General features: G+C 38.9%; 1 protein-coding gene across 8 annotated transcripts in view; it reads left to right on the top strand.

Moving 5' to 3' along the window:
- Positions 1 to 20621, top strand: part of SCEL (sciellin) — a 98900-nt gene extending 78279 nt beyond the window's left edge. For 6 of the 8 annotated variants that reach the window (XM_084767525.1, XM_084767528.1, XM_084767524.1 and 3 more), the window contains 7 exons: positions 6764 to 6826; positions 9756 to 9848; positions 10768 to 10839; positions 13084 to 13158; positions 15816 to 15924; positions 18173 to 18275; positions 19662 to 20621. In XM_084767525.1, the coding sequence (XP_084623651.1) occupies positions 6764 to 6826; positions 9756 to 9848; positions 10768 to 10839; positions 13084 to 13158; positions 15816 to 15924; positions 18173 to 18275; positions 19662 to 19678 (532 nt within the window). In that variant the 3' untranslated portion in view covers positions 19679 to 20621. The remainder of the gene's footprint in view (positions 1 to 6763; positions 6827 to 9755; positions 9849 to 10767; positions 10840 to 13083; positions 13159 to 15815; positions 15925 to 18172; positions 18276 to 19661) is intronic. The other 2 variants (XM_084767530.1, XM_084767529.1) reach the window with 2 other exon arrangements.
- Positions 20622 to 20963: the final 342 nt, after the last annotated feature.

Here is a 20963-nt window from a genome sequence, read left to right as displayed (position 1 = left end):
TTGAACCTATTTCCCAGTTTTCTATGTTTTAATTAAAGTAGATGTACATTACTTCCCCCCTTTCCTTTATGCCCTTTATCCTCCAAGAAACCCTCACTGCAAACCTCTCTAATGCCCCACAACAGTCAAGTCAGTCATTTATTTTGCTTTACTATTGTTATGTACACATATGTGCATGTATGTACAAATATGTAAACACAACCAATGAGTCCACTTTTGTGGTTTGTGTGTGTATAGTTTCGGAGACAGTCACTAGATAACCAGCGGGTAGCTCATCCCTAGGAAAGGCTCCCCCACCCCCCAGTCACTGGTTCCTATGGTTTTGGTCTAATAGTGCGACCCTGTGAAATGTCTCCGTCTCACACTAGCACATCTGTTACTGTTGCCAGCATTCTAATCTTGTCTATGCAGCCATTTCTCAGAGCGAGTGTTTCACAGCAGAACTCTTGGTGTTGTGGCTCTTAAAGCCGTTCTGTTAGCTCTTTTATCACGTTCCATAAGCCACAGATGCAGGATCTGGGATGGAGATGTGTCATTTGGGACTGGGCTGCCCGCTATCTGCTGACTTCTTCATTGTGTCTAAGTTGTGGTTTTCTTTGATAGTCTCCATTTGCTATAAAAAGAGGCTTCTCAATGAGGGTGAGGCAGCTGTATTTATCTGTGAGTGTAAGGATAAGATTTAGAATGTAGTAAAAAAGATTATGCTGGTCTGGAAACGTGGGTTAGGAGATTATTTTCTGAAGTTCATGACCCCAGTAGCCCCATGTCTTGTTTCTAGTACCAGACATGACTGTCCTCCTGTGGAGTGGGCTGTAAGTCCAATTATTTGGATGGATCTTTCTTGGGATCAGTAGCAACTTTGGGAGATTACCGGTCATGTTAGTAACAGGTCTAACAGTCATGTTTTGCAATAACTGACGAGGGAACATGACCTCCAAGCCGTGCCTCTTTCCTACCACTGTCAAATGTGTTATATTGCCATGGTAACTCTTACAGGAGTTTTGCCTCTGGTTTTACTGCCAGAGGAACTTTTTACAAAAGGTAGTTCCATTTTAGCAACTCCTTTCCCAGGAATCTACAGAAAGAGGACAGTCTTCTTAAGCAAATATGATTACTATTAAAAGGAATTTTTAAGAAAACTATTCTAGGCAGCTTGGTCAGCTAAGATAACCTGCCTGGCTCTTCTTTAGTAGGGTGTACTAGATCTGACGATAGATAGCCAAGAATTAGCACACAGAAGACAGACAGAAAAGACAGCTATTTTAAAACAGTGACTTTATGGATTGAATCAGCTGCCTGTATCTACCATATAACTATGTTGCCCTCTTGATTTTTAAAGCACATCTAAGGTGGGTGGGCCATCACAAAGCCCCTTTACATCAGTGTGATGAGGCATGGGGCTGCTCAGTTAGTAGCAGGGCAGCAGAAAAGCCGAGTTCTTTCCTGTGACTTTGCAGACATTTCCAGCAGCTGCCTGTTTAACTCACAGTTAGAGACTGAATAGACTTCACTCAGGCATCCCTGAGATCCTAGGAACACAGCAACCAGAACAAACACAGATGTGCACAGGACTTCCAGTTATTCAGTGAGAAACAGCATGGCTTTTAGTAGTAATATGAACCACCACTAAAGAGAGAGGCCAGTATCTGCAGCCAATAAACGGATGTTAGGCTATTTATTAATATTCTAAATTACTGCTTACAAATAGCTTCAGAAGAACACCTCATATTTCTAGTGATATTTAAGATTTCCTGGTTAAAAAAAAAAGGGCATCATTCCCATAAAGAAAAAAATTCTATTTGTAGTTAGAGTTCTATTTGTCAGTATTTTTTCCTGTTTGTTGACATATACCTTCCAACGTACATGTAATGTGAGGACAGTGTCTTCCTAGTTCCCTGCTGTATATCTTTCATACTTATGTTTAAGACATTAACATGGTGTATGTTACTCTATTGCATCACTCCCTATAGTCAGTCAATCTACAAGTCATTACTGTGGATGCTTCTCATAAGAACCTCTGGAAGTGGTCCTTTGTGTCCATGGTGCTGCTGTGGTGGTGGCTACTCTCCAGCCTTCTAACCACTCCTGCTGCTAGTCATGACTTCTACACTTGAATCCATCCACTGGGATGAACTGTGATCGTCCTAATCTGATTATGCCATTCTTCCAAGTGTACCCTCCAGGGTCTTCCTTTTAACACGAGTCACAGCCATGCTCCTTAACCTTGTCTCTAAAGACCACCACCACTGGGATTTTGTGTGATTTCCCTTCCCAGTCCTGTTACTCTTTTCTCTCAAGCAAAACCCTTTCCCATCTCCGTTCTCTCTGGCCTGCACTCTTTGTTCCCTCTCGTTGCATTGCCAGAGAAGCTACTATGCATCCTTTGGGTACCAGCCTGGTTATTTATCACACAGACTCAGGGGAGCCCCTTCCCACCTCTATATGTACAGCATCACATATATGCATTTCTTTAGTGAATTATTAATCATCTCTATCAATATGGTCTTTATAGGTATGGATGGGATTACCCTGGTTATTTCTTTCATTATATTAGCATAAGAACACAATGCCTGATATGTGTTAAGTGTTTAGCAAGTATAGTGTGAATAGAAGACTACACCACAGAACAATCAATACTTGATGATAGTCCACCTGGGTAAAGTCTATTGTGTTGCGTCTCTATACATCTCCAACATTCTAAGCCCCCATCACTGAAACTAAATAGAAATCGATTTTATTATGATTGATTTCTTTACTTGTGCCAATAACTGTTTCCTGCTTATGAACAATCTCAAGGGATCACAGTGACTCTTGTACATTAAAATTATTAGTTATGTGCTATATTTAAAATCTCTAAATCATACATAGGTCTATTAATCTCTTGAATATAACATCTTTAAGAATAGAAAATATCCATTGAAAAGTTATAAAATATAAAAATGTCCCATTTTACTATATTATAAGTTAAGGAGTTTTGTGCGTACTTTCACTAAGTACAATATTCTTTTCAAGGAGATTCATTTTGTGCTAAAAATCTGATGCCTAAGATCAATTTCTGACATAAAAGAAAAAAAAGTTCATTTTTGTGTAAAAACTCTAATTTTGTAAATGTGTTGGACACTTTACAAAAGCAGATTAAGTTAGCAGTGTAGAGAGAACCATATTGTAACCTATTAATAAACACTTCCTACATGTTCGCTAAAGAGGAAGAGTGGCTAGAATTGAGCTAATAACTGTTTTTCCTTGCATTGGAACATGTAGGAAAAGCTGACTTGTAAGTTCTCCATATTTTGCCTTGGTTTGCCCTGTAGGGGAAGACCATCCTCCTTTACACAGTTGGCAACCACATTCTATTATGACAACATGGAAAATTCTTACACTGAAAAATCTGTATGTGGATTTATACCTTAGATAACTCACGTTCTGCCCCAAATGTTTTAAAAATGACATTTTGGAGGCATTCTTAGACCTTTCACATAGCTGAGCAGAAGTGCGGTCTGGAGTGTGCAATACTCTGGGCGTAATTCCTAGCACCAAAATGAAAATAAAAGGCACAGAAACATTTGGCTTGCACATCTATTAAAAAATCTATTTTCACACTTTGACTCACAGTTTTTCATCTTCTGCCACAGTGTAGAAGACACCATGCAATACATGCGGTCTTAATTAAAGAGCATTTATTTTTGCATCCTTTAGCTTGGGCAGTCTAAAGTTCTTTTACTGGATCTGCCAGTCTAGCTAATGCTCCCCATCAGTGTGCAGACCCCGAGAAAATGTGTACTATGTATGTGCTTTTCACCGCGTAGTTTCCTTTAAATACTGGTGTAGGTTGTTCAAATAAAAAACCTGAGGCTTACACAACCAAACTTGATAAGTGCTATCACCTAATAAAAAGATACATTATATGAAACTTCTAGTAATACAGTTTCTTTGATGATTCACCCTACTTTGGAAGCGTCTTCTTTGAAGGTGTGCACAGTTACCAGCATAGCTGTTGAATCTGCAAGAATCCGGCTCCCCTGCTTCCTCGGGTGGAGCCATCCTTTTTCTTTCTCTCCAAAACTACAGGCCCCACCCCCAATAGAGTAACTCTGAGGCCATCACAGGTAGAATATTCTCGAGGAACTGCAAATGTCCGTCCTCAGGCTGGGAAACTAAGTGCAGAGCTTTTAGAGTTACTCCAACAAAACCTGTATCCTTTGTTGCTTACACACAGAAAGTATCCTTCCAGCCTTGAGATGAGAGGTCTAGGATCAAGTCTTCTTGGCAGTGCTGCTTTCCTCTTAGGCTAAGAAGGGAGAATCATTTCCAGACTTTTCTCCTTCACATATTTATGCAACACACACTTGCTGGAGTCCATACTAGACCTTGCTCTCACACTGTGATGAAAAGCCACAGCTTCCTCACATGTAGCACTTGGTTACTTCAGTGTTATCACCATGGGGAAACTGCCACTTCGTGGTACAGAATTCTGATCTCCCAGCATTCACATGTCCTGTGATCTTTCACCACTCACCACTGCCATTTTGAATGAACACTGTGCTTTCTCATACTTCAAGCCGTAAACCTGGAAAGGCTCACTTTCTGGTGCAGGCTGTTAAGATGGGAGCCTCTGATACTACAGAGATGATTTTTTTTGTAATAATTAGTGAAGACAACCTATCTGCATCATAAATTTGCAATATTGATCATGCACAGTTTTATCTGATAATGTGGAGGAATTTAGTTTTGAAGTTTACATCGTCATTCAGATTAAACATCAGTTAATAGTCCTAAAATAGTGTATATTTTACAGAGTTTCATTGGAATATGTCAATTCACATTAAAATATTTATACAGATTTCTACATTTTTAAAAGTATGCAAATAGTACTTTAAGTATGAAGCTTAAGCAGCTATAATATACTGGCTAATTTGTATAGTTTATCCACCATTAATGGCTTAGATATTATATGAGAAGTGTTAAATCTCTTCCACATAAAATTAGGATACTTTATTGTGTTTTGCATCCTAATAATGTTAATTTTGTGAGTGAGTCATCCTTCATACAAATCCTTATTTGAATCCAACATTTTGGAGCAGGAGAAGGGAGAATTTTCGGAACTGGAGTTAATTCCAAAGATACAAAGATTTAGGACTGAAATAAAAATGAAAAAGCCCCCTCAAGAGTGCAATTGCATGAGAAAGTCATATCCCACTCTCCACTCAACTGTGGAGACTGTTCTGACCATTGGCTAGATCTGGGTAGGGGTTTAAAGTTTACCGCCTGTATTGTCCTTGGCTGGTGCCTTAGTTTGAGCGGGACCCCTGGGCCCAAATCTGCCTATAGTAATGTTCTACTTGTAGGTTTCTAGAACCCTCTGGATCCTTCTACTTTGCTATTCTCCCATGCTTCTCTCATCTAGAGTCCCATTAGGATGTCCTCCCCTTTGTCCCAGGGAGAATAAGGAGAAAATGGGAGGGAGGGAAGAATGAAAGAATACAAGGGATGGGATAACCATTGAGATGTAACAAGAATAAATTAATAATAATAAAAAAAAGTGCGATTGCGGAATCCACAACGCCTACATTAGCACATTCTATTAACCATTACTGTGCTCTACTTGTTCTGTTCACAGTTTAATCATTGCATCATGCCTTGTGTTTTCCTGACCAAAGCCTTGTCGTATTGGATGTTAGGAGCCTCACTCACAAAATGAAACCTAAGGAACTATTTCCCGAAGGGAGTAAGGGAGGAAATGGACCTCACTGTTTTGATTCCAAAGCAATGCTTCTCCTCAGCAGGCTTCGTGACAAGGGCTTTTCCAAACTATGAAAACAGCAAACAAGATTTTTAAAATATTGCTGTTAATATGCAAATGAGTCCATCATAGCATGCCAGAGGGCCCTGAAATCATAGAAGGTGTCAAATCAGCCTAAGATGCAAGCACTATATCTCCACATCTCTTTTCTGTCTCGTGAACTTTTTATTCAGTTGTTGGGCTGAGCTTGTATATGTCTGAAATCCAATAGCATGAGTGAAGCCTCCGGATGAAGCAGCCAAGCATTGGTTTTATGGAGGCAGATACTCTGAACTCAGCACTGGATTCTTCTGTAAGTTAGTTTATTGGCTTTGAGAAGTTCAATCAGTATTTCTGAGCTCCAGACGCCGGCTGTGCAAGCTCTCATGAGATCTAAATCAGAGAACCCATGTGAAAGTGCAGTTGGTGCCTCAGGGCACACCGGGTGCTCGGTCAGTGTGGGCAGAACTCTTCAGACCAGGTTGCCCAAGCTTTCCAACAGTGATTTCTCTCTCAGTTATAAAATCCACATCCATTTAAATGGTGCGAGAGTCAAACCCAGGACCTTCTGCATGTTAGGCAAGCGTGCTAGCTACCCTTCACGTAGCTATATTCTAGCCGTATGTTCATATTTATCTGTAAGCTTATAGATAAAATAGCTCAATGTCTAATTTCCAGTCTCCTAAACACTTATAAACCAAAATTACTATGTCTAAGATGATGTATTTTTATTATAATTTTTCATATTTCCTACAATTGTGTTGTAAATAAAACACCACACACACACACACACACACACACACACACACACACACACACACACATACACACACACACACACAGAGACAGAGAGAGACAGAGAGAGAGAGAGAGAGAGAGAGAGAGAGACAGAGAGACAGAGAGACAGAGAGAGAGAAGAGACAGAGAGAGAGACAGACAGACAGACTGACTGACTGTGGTTTTGTTTCTATTTATTTTCTTTAGAGACCGGAGCCTAGAAAATTTAACTGAAGTAAGTTCTCAAGTATCTGAAGATAAAAATGGAAGGTAAGATTGATTGTAACTTGCTTTATTTCTGAGGAATTCCATATGTACCTGAGTAATTATTTCAAACATTTTTCTGGGCAGTTGACTTGCCTTATTCCATTTAAATATAAGTACTATTCAAATAAGAAAAGTTACAGCACCATATGCATAATAGCTAGCACAGAAAAATTAACAATGTTCTAATTGTGTTAGAATTTCTCATTCCTGTTGCTCAGTCCTGTTACTTGGTATAAAAGGTGTCATGAAAATTCAAAGCCCTTTACTTGGATTGTGAGAATTTATTTTTACTCACTGTTGCTTGGTAGGTTTCGGTAGTGAAGGAAGTACCCAGGACACTCTCGGATATCTCCTCTTCAAAAGCACACATACACACATTCCTTGTAGCCACAGAGCAAAATCTCATTTTGAAATTTCTTCGTTCAGCAGAGTCTAAGGGCTTTAAAACTATCAATGGCTGTTAATGTCTTGTTTGGCATTAAGAGGACACAAGGGATACCTGGTTGCTACATGTAAGTTAGAGAGAAACTGGTAACTTCTTCATATGTGACAGTTGCTCCTATGAACCCATGTATGACGGACTTGAAAAATACTCATTTCATTTCCTTTCTTAACCTTTCCCACAATGCCTCTGCTCTAAAAAAAAAAAAAGCTTTTGTGATTGTGTAAGAAATAATACTGCTTGTACTTTCTGCAAAGAGTGGAGTGCCTGTGGACAGAGGAGCTGGCTCACTTTCCCCACACTGTCTGGAAATGCCCTTGAGTCTGACAGTTTGTGCTGCTCTGGTTCTCCAGATCTTCTGCATCGTTTTGTTATGATCCAGACAATCTCTGAAGGAGGGAAGAGAAAGGTTCAGAGGGATCTGCAGCTCCCAGAAACACATCTGCCATTGGGAACTGCATAGGACTAACACTTATCCAACTGCATTCAAACATTATTTGGAAGTAACCAATGTTATAAAAAGAAACAAACAGACAATCTGAGAGGCTAAGTGCAGTCAAGGAACTTTCCATTTAAGTCGACTTAAAAGCTGCTCCATTTTCTGTTCAGGCTTTAAGAAAGGCGTGGTTGGAGATTGACGCTCTGATGTATGAATTTTAGGGAACACAATTCAGCTGAGAGCAGTGCTGTTTGCAGACTATTGTCCATTTCCATTTGTGCATTTCACAAGCTGGTGATGTTTTAAGTTTGCACAGCTAAAGACAACACAAATGCATTTTGATGTCACACATAGCTTTCTTTCTGAAGTTATGTGTTTTAAAGTTGAACTTTAAAGTGTGTACAAAGTGATTTGGGTAGAATTAATAGTGGTACTGGAATTTGAAACTAGAGTCTCATGAATTCTAGAAAAGCACTAAATTAGAATGTTCTTCTTCAACAATTCTGAGCCCAGTTTATTATTCTTGGGATGACATAGCCTAATAATAGGCCAAGAAAACCTATGATAGTGTTGATCCCACCTTTTCACTGTGTTCTGGAACTTAAAATTTTACAACCCCCTGAAGGAGAGAAAACTTTTAAAGATAAACAGATGAAAAACAATTTACTATAGATGAATACACAGTATGTTAATGATAGGCACAATCCCCCACCCACGTTTAGTGACTTAGAAATGTGCACATACATTTAGAATCACAAGAATGCAACAGCTTTAAATGTGTGACTTTAGGGCCTGATGCATGTAAAATCAACACTTCACATACTTTTGTGAAATTTTGTTTTGTTTTTTTGAGATAGGGTTTCATGATGTAGCCTTGGATGTCCTGAATTTCACTCTGTAGAATAGGTTGGCTTTGAACTCACAAAGTTCCTCCTGCCTTTGCCTCCCAAGTGCTGGGATTAATGACCTGCACCACCAAGCCCAGCTCTTTGTAAAGTTTTGAACAAAATGGAGATAAAGGTTATGCTAGCTTCAATTCATAGCTTCATACTTGGAAATTTTAGTGCATATTTAACCAAGCCTAAATTTTTTATAATTTAAAAACTAAGATAGTTTCAGGTACCTTCTTCTAATATTTTAATGTATTGTATTAGTTTCATTTTGTGTGTGTGCCAGAAATGATTAGTTAATACATTTTCTTCTTTAAAAAGTTAAATAGGACAAGTTTGGGGAGATAGTTCAGTAGTTCATAGCATGTGCTCCTCTTTCAGAGGATCAGAGTTCAATTCCCAGCACCCACGTTGGGTTTCCTACTACTGCCTATTATCCTCAGCCCAGAGGGATGGCTGTCTCTGGCTTTGTGGGCACCAGCACTCAACCGCACAAACCCACTCTCAAATAGCCTGCTTGAAAACAAGGCTTAATGAACATCCCAAGTCTTCTGTTGATTTTCATGTCTCTGCTCTCAAAACTTACCAACAATGAAGAAGAAGAAGAAGAAAAAATACTACAATCTTTACTATTTTTTTTTCATTGAGAATTTCCTTTGTTCCATGGGAGAAATTGAATGTGTTTATGCTCTGTTAAACATGATGACATTTTTAGATCAGCAGAAATCTAGGTCAGATTTCTGCAGTCTTCAAAGTATCGCTTTTCGTTAAAGCAAAAATGGGAACCAAACTGTCTCAAAGCAGCCCCTGAATCGTTCATTAAGGTGATGAGTTCTTAGATGTGTGGTACAAGGGGAGCTTTCTAAAGGGCACTGCTGCTGTGAAAAACTATCAAGGAACCAATTTTCAATGAATTTTATCCTTGATGAAAATGTACTCTGCCATAGCATTAGATAATATGGCCTGTTTGTGGATTATTCTCGAAAGTAAGACAGTGGTTTCTGTGGAGCCAGTAAAGCAGACGATGCATTCCTTATGTGTCTGTGTAGAAACCAGGTAGATGGAGAGAAATGCTGTCCAGTGAATGAAACGTTAGTAAAGCAAAAACACTTGTCAGTGACCTTGATTCTGAGTGCCAAGCACCTATGTTTGCTCTTGCAGGATAGATGGCCAAGCCAATGGATTCATCAACACCCTCTTCAGGGAGTCATCGGGCACCTCCCTCTATTCTTATGAAGCCAGAAACAGCCTGAGGTACTACAGACAGTCACAAAACCAACAACCATACCAGCTCTGTGGTGGTTGTTGTTGTTGTTTTCACAAGCAAGCTAACCTCATCTTTGGAGCATGGGACTTTCAGTATGTTAATACCCACACATCAGAGTGATGAGTCAGCAACTCAATTATTGCCGGGACATGCATTGAAGAATACCACATGTGGTTATTGCTTTAAAGTCTACACTTACACTAAATATGAATGTGACATTGATGTTGCTATTCTACTTTTAGAGATTTGGTGTGTGTGTGTGTGTGTGTGTGTGTGTGTGTGTGTGTGTGTGTGTGTGTACCTGAGTCTATGTGTGCGCTACACATGTGCTGGTGCCCACAGAGTCCAGAAATTATCAGATCCCCTGAAACCAGAATTAGCAGGTGATGGAGAGTCACCCAATGTAGGTGCTGGGAACTGAACCTGGGTCCCTTGCAGCAACAAAAAGTTCTCTTACTTATTAAACCACTTCTCTGGCTTGATGGTATTCACATGCTTGAACTAGATCTGAATAGACCATTAATCTGAGGTTTAAATTGTCAACTAATGTCCAGTTTTAACTTTAGGTTTCAGGAGGGAAATCTATGGCTTACAAAGGAATGGGGCATCAGGGAAACAGACATGAAAATATTAAAAAAAATTATCTCCATTCTCTAAGACAAATTTACTGAAGCATTAGTTTTCACAATAATAATCCCAAAGTAGCACAAGGCAGTTGATATTAATAGTTAAATGGAAGTTAATGGAGCTGACTGGTGAGCATTTTCATTTGAATAGTTGGTTTAGAAGGAATTTATATAATATGTGTATATATACAAAACTTTTTGCATTGAATTGAAAAATAGTTTTGTTTTTATTGTTCTCACAAGTGACACTTTAACACGATGCTAAATGGCTTTATTGCAGCTCTAAATCTGGAACCAGGAATGCTGGGCCCAAGGACACTGTTGTCTATACAAGGACATATGTGGAGAATAGGTAATGGAAAAGTATTTTAGATAGTTCACTTCCTTTTATAGCTGTGAAAGGATCAGTGCCTTGCAAGAGGTGCTACTATCTCCCCATGTACTTTTTTTTTTTCATGGAGAATATAGTTTAAGACTATGTAAGTTCTACACATACAATATTTTGTGTTGTTCCAATATTCAATTGATAAAGGGCTCACAGTCATTGGATGTACTCAAAAGTATTTCAGATAACTCATGAGTAAGTCGCAGGACTGACGTAACTGTGCATGGCTATTTGTCTGTAACAGTCTTTTGATTTGAGCCGCCTTACTTCAAAGGCTCTGCCTACTGTCTACTCACAATTTGACACAGAAAGGATAGCTTCAGGTTGACATACCATGGCCTAAACCACAGAGAACTGACACCGCATGAAACTATCTGCTTGGAATGGTGATATTGACAAAAGTGTCAACCAATGTCATGGATTCACAACACATTTAGTTTTCAGGGAGTATCAAAAAAAAAAAAAACCCAGTAATTGGCCTAATTATAAGGTAGTATAATGGCAAAGCACACAAATGCAGATGTATGTGACATGCGTGAGTTCATGGCTGTTCCTATAGGCAACTCAATGCCTCTATGGGTCAAACCCATGAGTAACTTACACGTGCAACTTCTAAAGCGATTTTTCTCCTAATTCAAGTCTTTCTCTGTGGTGGCTCCTTGGCAGTAATCGCTACTATCTTTTAATTAAACAAAAAGATACAACATTTGAGAGAGAGAATTAAAATAATAAGTAGTTATTGAATCTGAAAGAAATTGGCACATAGATAAAGAGCTTGAGAATGATGCAAAGTAAAGACAAGAAATGAAATATTGGCAATCTGTTTTCCCAGGCTGGTGTCCCTGTGGGATGGCACGCCAATATATTTTCCCTTCTAAAGAAGTGGCTCACTTAAACAGAGGCCACCATCTGTGACACCAATTTTTAAGAAATAGCACATTTCTAGGATTAAGCGTAGTCTACTAAACACTGTTTTCCAGATTTCACACTTACTGAATGGTTGATTAAAAATTATTAACTTTATTTGTGAAAGTACAGAAACTAAACCACACTTGAGTTGTTTAGCCATGTTGACTATGGTTCACATTTGTAAACTACAGTGTATACGCAATTTGACTATCTGTGTATGTGTATATAGACAGCAATTCTCACATGTAGTTTCTGGGTTGGCTTCAGCAGTCAGAACTTGTCACAAGTGAAAATCACTTGACTCCACCCCAGACCTGAAGAACCAGAAAGTCTGCCATTGGGGTTCTGGCTATCTGTGTTTTAAATAACTCAGCATGCTTTTGATGCAAGTGCGAGTTTGAGAACTGTACCTATAAAAGATAATGTTGTGTCATGTAAGACCAATAGTCTGTAGGGTAGAATATTCTGAGGGAATAGATTTGGTACTGTTTGCTAACCTAATGTGACAGCGATGTCACTCAGATATCTCTAGCTTTCTTAAAATCTACACTGACAGCACAGTTATAGTGTGAAGTCTCTGGAGTTAGGGTCAAGATTGAGTTGTTGTCATTTACTAGCCTTGGCAAGGTACTCAATGGTGTGTGTGTGTGTGTGTGTGTGTGTGTGTGTGTGTGTGTGTGTGTGTGTTGGTATTTTGATTTATATTGGACAATTTTACTTAGTTCAGTTACTTAACTGGTTAATCTCTGTAGTACTGAGAATTGAATTTAGGGCTTTACGCATCCCAAGCAAATTCTTTAGCACTGTACTGTCTCTCTAGTCCTCCTGTTTAATTTGTGGTTTGAGATAGGGTCTTGCTAGTTTGTCCAGGTTGGCCTTGAGCATACTCTTTAGTCTAGGTAGACTTTGAACTTGTGATTTTCTTGACTCATCCTACAAACCGGGTGAGATTACAGGCATTTGACTCCAGACTATCAGACTTTATTTTAGTAAATAAGTGAACCTCAAGTATGGATTGTGTGAAAAACAAAGATGTCTTTATTGCTTGTATATTTTGACTGTGTCTCAGGCTGTTCTGTTCCTCTTGGTGATGTGTTGACTTGCAGAGGCTTTTGCATCATTACTTCTACAGATTAAAAAAAAAAAAAGAAAGGTGTAAAGATATCATCTGGGTTTGCAATATTACAAATGGTATAATAATGATAATGTATGAAGGAGTGTATGTTTTCTTAGCTGTGTGGAGGTGAGGAATACTAGGAAAAATGTTCTGATTTCTCACATGCCTTACATGTTCCTTTTTAGTAAATCACCAAGGGATGGATATCAGGAAAACATCTCAGGAAAATATATACAAACTGTTTATTCAACTTCAGATAGGTAAGTATGCTTGATAGTGTATATACATATGTATATATACACATAAACATGTGTACACTTTAATGTGCATTAATGTATGTATATTTCTCTTTTTCCTTTTTTTGGGGGATAGTCTTGATTGTTGGACAGGTAGGAAACTGTTCGGAATATTCATGAAGAGATCACATTACAGTTCTGCATTCTGAGCCCTGCTTCCTAGCAACTGCCTGGTTTTTAAGTGTTTTATTTTAGATATTACCATGCCTTCCAAACTGCTTCCCTGGCCATCCATTTTCTGCTGGAGATTCCCTGGAGTCCCCAGCGTGCTGCATCATAAACACCTAGGTGTCACTGCGTCACTAGACTGCCCCCAACCCTTCCTTCTTGTGGTTTTCCAAATGTAGCTGCATGGATTTATTGGTCCAGCACATTCTGGACTCAACTGGGTTCCTAAATGGGTTAGGATGAGTGCACAGAATGCTGGAGATCTGCTCCCATCCCAGGCTGTGTCGTCTAGTGACGCTCCTCACACTTTCACATTCCATGGAGCCCCCAGGGTACTCAGGAGAGAGCGGCTTGAGGGTCTCTAGGGAAGTCAGCGAAAGTCATTAGCACTTCACCTCAACTTCTAGAAACAGACTGTTACACAGAACACGCTCTTCTGCTGTTCGGGTTCCTTGAGCAGGGCCAGACATATGACCTGGCTGCAGTAAGCACAAACCTTATTTCTAGGTGTAGCTTCAGCTTCTGGTGCAGCGCTTAGCACCAAACAAGTATAGGAAGGGAAATCACATCTGACTTGCTAAGAGAAAGGCAATTAGAGCAGTCATTTCTCTGACCGTTTTCCATGTCCATGGTCTCCCCAGCACAAAGAGCATCTCATAGGAAGAGGCCATTTCTTCCTTCTTTGTATATCTGGCCCTTTATCAGTGCTTGTGGAATGAAATGATGATATAAAAATGCTATTTTCTGGTTTTGGCGACTTCTGGTCTTAAATGGGAATATATATATATATATTGTCCATATATCCATATGGACAATTCATAGGAAAATATTTGCCCGGCATGTATATGCAAGTAGTTGTAGAACAAATGAAAAGTTTCAACTATTTATAAATATATGTAAGCCACTATGTAACTTGCACATTATATATAAATCATTGTATAATTTACATATATGCAAATCATTATATACCTACATGTGTGTATGTAGAGATTAGGATGATGTGATTAGAATGACTGAAAGCGTAAAATCAGGCAAGGTTTATCTACTCTTAATGCCTCTCCTCTCTCGTTTTCTCTTCCCCTCCCTTCCCTTTCTCTGCTTGTGCTCTTGAACGTGGTGGCAGAAGAGTGGAGCCTGGCATGACTAGCTCACTGCAGCCCTGGGCTGGGGACTCTGGATCACCCTGCTTCTTTCAGGTCTACTCAGGATACATAAGAGCCTCAGTTCACTCGTGGCTGTCCTGTGTCCCTCTTTTCTCTTCTATAAAGTGACACATGAGACAACAATTCTGACTTCTCAGGATGAATTGAATTGTTTGTTTATTTGTTTGTTTTGTTTGAGACAGGGTTTCTCTGTATAGCCTTGGCTGTCCTGGACTCACTTTGTAGACCAGCCTGGCCTCAAATTCACAGCAATCCACCTGCCTGTGCCTCCCGAGTGCTGGGATTAAAGGCGTGCGCCACCACTCTTGCCTGAACTGAGTTTTTAAAGTGGAGCACACGGGCACATCATACAGCATACAAGCATTGTTCTATACATGTATTGTTACGTGCAGTCAGGATCATCTGAACAGTTCTCTTGGTAACATTGTAAGTGTTAGAATACAGGGATGCAGATCATGGCAGAATTATTTTTTGTTTCATTACCTTATCATGCATGCTTCTCTGGAAACTTTGGCCCTGCATGCTACTAATGCCTCCCAACCAGTAAACTCTACGGGGAGCTGCTTAAGACAATCCTAAGACCTTTCAAAGGGAAAAGGGACCTTTACTTAAGGTTCTGGCATGTTTATGATTTTGTATTCTGTTGATCATATCTATGGATCATTTGGTGTAGAATGTTAAGTTCCTAAAACAAGTAAGCAAAACCACGTTTTCCCTCATCAAATCTGTGGCAGGGTCGTCCCTTCCTTTACAGAATAGGTTAATTTCGTCTCGATCCGTATCCTGCTTCTTTCCGTGATACCAAGAGCTCGGTTCATAGGCCTGTGACTGTACAGATTCACCACTTACGAGTTCATAAACACCCCTGAATGGATTTCTGTTTGGGGGCTATTGAATGTTTTCAGAATTTGAAATTTGCATTAACCTGCTACATAATTTCACTATGTGGTGTAATGCAGCCATATATGTGAATTAGTTAAAAGGCTCTTCCACCTTCAAACAACACTTCTGACCTCATTCATCTGGGAAACGGGGCATCATTTCCTGCCCAGATACACTCTTGATTGCTAGTAAATTAATAACCTAAGACTTTCCCCTTGTGTTGTTTCCTTGGCCTTGTTATAGAATTAATCCTATTATGACGATAAGTAAACAGCGTGTTTTCGGGTGTTAGCACAATTCTTAAAGCTCCTCCAGGATCAACACGTTCCCACCTGACTTTAGAGGGAGCACACCTGTGCCTACATGATGGCAGATTTTAAGTGGTTTTTAATTCTTATGTCACTGCAGGTCTGTCATTGAAAGAGATATGTGCACTTACTGCCGCAAGCCCTTGGGGGTAGAAACCAAAATGATTTTAGATGAATTACAAATCTGCTGCCATTCCACTTGCTTTAAGGTAAATCCATGCTTATTTCATGTTACTGAAAGTAAGGTTGTATATACAAAAACAACAACAAAAATGCATCTATTCACACGCTTAGAATGAAGTCAAAACTTTAAACACTCCGTAATCCACATTAATAATATGCTACTTAAGGGTTCCTCTGTGTTCTGCACTTCACTCTCAAAGGTCTATAATTACTATCTTGGCTTTAGGCTTAGAATTCATTCCTCACACATCTCTCAGAAGATTTAAGTCTGAGGAAAAGATAAACACTTGTTCATTCTTAAGTTTTTTTGTAACATTTTAATAAACAATAGATTGCATGATATATGTAACAAAATCATATGACAACAGACTGTTAAGAATAAAGCTAGCAGCCCTCTTTTCATGAGGTCAGGACTTGACAATGGTTGAAACTCAGCCTCCCATTGAGACCATGGTTAATTGTGGCTTAACAAATAACAGAAATGTTCAGTCACAGATGCTCCCAAGTTGCGTTTTAATGAGCTGTCTCTTCTCACCTTGTGCTGTGTCGGTCCACAAACCTCTCGTTGCAATTGCACGAGCACTGCACTGGGTGTCTGAAGATCTCAGCTCTGCCTCTGCCCTTCAGTGTGATGGCCATGTGACAATCAATTAAAGGACAATGGCCTCGTTTCCTTAGCTGGAGAATAGGCTGCTGACTATGCTGTGGTTCTCAACACCAGCTGCAAGTTATAATAATAAGGATTGATTTAAGGAAAACAAAATCTTTAGAATACTTGGAAAAATTTAAGATTTCAGAGATTATTTTTGGACATGGGTAGTTCTTAAAAGCCCCTTAGATTTATCTAATATGCATCCAATATGAAAATCACTTGCCTAAGTTTGAGTCCTTTCTAGTGGTGCCATGTTACGTTTGGTGCAAATTCTTCATTTTAGCAAACAGATGTACTACTTTGTCAATTGATTGCTTGTCCACCAATTACCTACCAATCTGAAGAATGGTGCAATATTTTGAATATATGATCACATATCTAGGCTGGCTGGCTGGCTCAGCGTGTTCACTCTCCTGCAACCACACTGAGGACGAGAGTGTGATCCTTAGAATCCACATTCCGGGCGGAAAAAACTAATGCCCACAACTTGTTCTCCGACTGTCTCTTGAGTCTCATGGCACATATGCATCCAATCAATCAATTAATCAATCAATCAATCAATCAATGTAAAAAAAAATAAACTAAGCCACAACCCAATAGAGAATTATAAAAATATAATCTGAAAAATGAAACAAGTATTTGATTATAAGATGAAAGTATTTATGGTTGCAAAATATACTCCCTTAAATAAAACTATATACTTAAAAAAATTTTAATTACTATGCATAAAATCTCCTAAAATAGACATTCTCTTGGTTCTTGCTTTGGTAAATGGGAATAACTTTCATTGATGATATTTTAAGTGATCCATTTCCATCTTAAGCATTAGAGACTAGAAGAGAACAAAATCTTCCTCCTGCTCATAGACAAAGACAAATTGTTCTACAGCCAAGGGAGCAGAAAACCACTTAAACTAGTTTAAATGTTTAATAAATGGATCAAAGACAATTTGCTTTAGTGATTCATCTTGAAAGCCAACCAGTATTTTGAAAGCTGGGCAATCAGCAGCAGCTGGGTCTTAAAAAAAAAATGGAAGCCAACCCTTCCCCATGTCTGTAGTCAGCACACTCATAACACTTCATCCTCATCCCCATCCACATCCCCATCATTATCCACATCCACAACCGTATCCACATCCCCATCCCCATCCTTATCCACATCCACATCCATATCCACATCCCTATCCCCATCCCCACCACTGTATGATCATCAATTTGTTTGGTTCAGCAGGTTCACATAGCTCTGCCTTGTGGAAGCAAATGCTAAACACAAATCTGTGGGCTTGTTTGAGACACTGGCTGGTTACCTGGTCCTCGCCGTAGCCAGTTTGTGAAACCATTCTATTTGCTCCGTTGTGAGTTGTGTAGAAAACATCAGTGGTGGAGCTTCCCTGGACTGCATCTGCGTGCAGCAGGACAGTGGAGACACTTGCAGAAGTCAGGCACGCAGTGATGGGCAAGCACACTCAGCTTCCCTGCGCTTCCTCTTCAGCGCTGTCTGTAACTTTCTAAGGAGGGTGATCTTGGGAGAACTGAAAGGTTTTCTGTCCCTACTCTCCTGAGGATACACTGTCAGACTGTAATATAAACTTGATGTGTTGGGTTTTGTTTTGTTTTTTTTAGTGTGAAATATGCAAACAGCCTTTGGAAAACTTACGAGCAGGTGACAGTATTTGGATCTATAGACAGACAATCCATTGTGAGCCCTGCTACTCTAAAGTGATGGGTGAGTGCTGTCCTGTGAGCAGCATGGTCTTACTAACACTGGACACTGCTTAGGATTGCTAAGTGTGAAGTGTTTCAATAGAATGCAATACTTTATTGGTTATAGCTAATGAAAAAGCAAGCAGCAGACAGTTAACTGTGGCAGTATTTTGTTTAATGATGTAAACCCATCAATATTTATACTATTTTCTTTGGTATTGGCCAGAAGGCAGTGGGAGCAAAATGGGACATTTATTTTAGAAAAATTTCCAGTTTGGGAAACAGAAATAACTATTTTCTGATTAATTAAATTGGTATTTAAGTTGAATAATTTCTGTGAATACCCTTCTGTACTTTAAATACAGTCTGGTAATTACAATCAATGCCTTTCAATGATACTTTTAACTGAAATAGTTAATTTTATATTAAATATAGCATTCAAAGTTTGGGGTTTTTTTTTGAAAATTCAAGACCAAATGGTACTGTAATTTGGACTCTTAATTAGCATCAGTAAGAAGAAAGCAAGATGTTATAGGCATGCATTTTTAACTAAGCATGAGAAATTTAAATGGTGATCTAAAACACATGTAGAATATGTCTGGAAAATAAAGTCCTGTAAGTTTTAATTGATTGTTACAAGAGAGTATGGTCAATTTATTTTTAGTTTTACAGCATGTAGAACAAGAGGAACAAATTGCTATTGAGGGGAAGGTCCACAGTCACAGTGTTTAGAGGTCCTTCATTCCTGACAACTTTGGTGCAGTGAATGGAACTATTTGGGATTCATCCATTGAATAAAAAGTACAGAAATTAATGACAAATGCATGCGCTTCATGAGCTCAATGGCTACATCTGGAAAAATATCCAGAAACCCACATTCCATCAGGCCCAGGATCAATTTAAAAAAATAAGCCTAAATATATTTGTACTTTTGTCTTCTGTTTTCTGATTCCCCAGATTGTTTCTCATACGCACTTTTTTTTTTCCTTCTAATTTTGTAGTCCTAACCAATCCAATGTTCCATCTCAATTCTGGGTGCGCGTGGGGTAATTCCAAAACTTTCACTCCTAAGAGCCCCTGACAGGATGCACAGGGTGTGTGCTCAGCAGAGAGTCACCAAGTGTGCAGGTCTTCTCCTCGGTCTATGTAAACTCCATAGTAATATTTTTTTTGAAAAATCGTACTCATAAGCCGTGACTTTTTTTTGTTTTTAAATATACAGACCCAGTGCGTGGCCCTTCATGCTTGACCAAAGCCAGAGTGAAGAGTGCAGGCTAGCAGGACTGACGGGATGGATGCTTAGTCCAGTACTATCCCCTGGGAGAATGACTGGGCTTTTTTCAAATTTTAATTCTGGATTTACTTTCATATTAACCTATGTATCTAACTTTTTTTTTTTAATTTTCAGCAAAATGGATTCACTAATGCTGACATACGGGAATGAAGATGGAAGCCTTCGTTGAGGAATTTAAAGCTACATTTTAAGGAATATACAATCTAGACGATTTATATTGAAGATCATCTCTTATATCAAAATAACAGCTTTGTTGTTGCACAGATAATCTAATTACTTTCGAATAGGGCCACATACATGAGAAGAAACATCTTGTATCTGAGATTTGGTGGTAAAAATCTATATAGTTCTAGTCGCCAGTGTTAGTGGCAGTAAAAATTGTCAACCCTGAACAGGCCATCCCTGCTCCACGTTTGGCTGCCCATTAGGGTTTCCACTACAACCACGCTTCTCACCTTCTCACTCACGTTCCCCTAACAATTTGTGGTAGAGCGTTAATGACACCCTGACATACAGGCTGAGGGAAGAAGGATGCTCTTCTTTTTTCTACAAAAGAAAACGCCCATAGAAAATTTCTTATAATGTTCTGCAGCCGGATGTTAATGTTACAAGTTGTTTGGAGCTTAGAAAGTCACTTAGAGTTCCCAGACTTCCGTGACACTATCTGTCACACCACAGACTTTAGACAAAATGGTTTCCAAGCTCTTCCCTTTGCTTTTCCCATCCTCTGATTCTAAAAGAAAATTGGGTTTCCTGTTTATAAACATGCTGGTTTATTTGTTAGCTGTATTGGGACATATGTATAATTTCACCTAAGTGTATTCCTTCAGTTTATCACAGGCGTAGCCCTTATAGACTATTCTTAAAACTGAAATAAATAGTTCTGTGGGTGATAGGTAAAAACATATGACATATGTACTCTGTTAAACTTTGTTTGCATGCATTGCAAAATCCAGGTGTATGAGTAATCTGAGCAGTAATAGCTATGGATTACAAGCATGCTATGTATGTTCATGTTACTGTTTATGGTTGCAGAAGACTCAGAATAATAAAATGAACTGTCAATTTCTGTAATGTTTGTATATCATTAATTAACATTGATTTTTGTCACTTATACTGAGCACAAGTTATATTCTGTGCTATGAAACTTAACTTATTTTTTAGCTGCTTAAAATATAGTTTTTATTTTGAAAGAGTTCTTTTATTAAGGAGTTAGCAATTTAATAATCATATAAGATATCATTATTATTGCTTACATAGAAAATTTAAACATATAAAGTACGTTATAGGCACAAAGCAACTGTTTCTTGAAGGAAGAATGACTGGACTGTTCTGGGACATAGAATTCCCGAGCACTTGTAAGCTGTTGTGAGAAAACAAACTGGGGAAATTAAAAGGTGGCTGCATGATTTGAAA

This window comes from Acomys minous (assembly GCF_964271855.1).
Source record: "Acomys minous genome assembly, chromosome: 18".
Taxonomy (NCBI): domain Eukaryota; kingdom Metazoa; phylum Chordata; class Mammalia; order Rodentia; family Muridae; genus Acomys; species Acomys minous.
The sequence above is the reverse complement of the archived record's forward strand: the minus strand, read 5'-3'. Positions and strand labels throughout refer to the sequence as shown.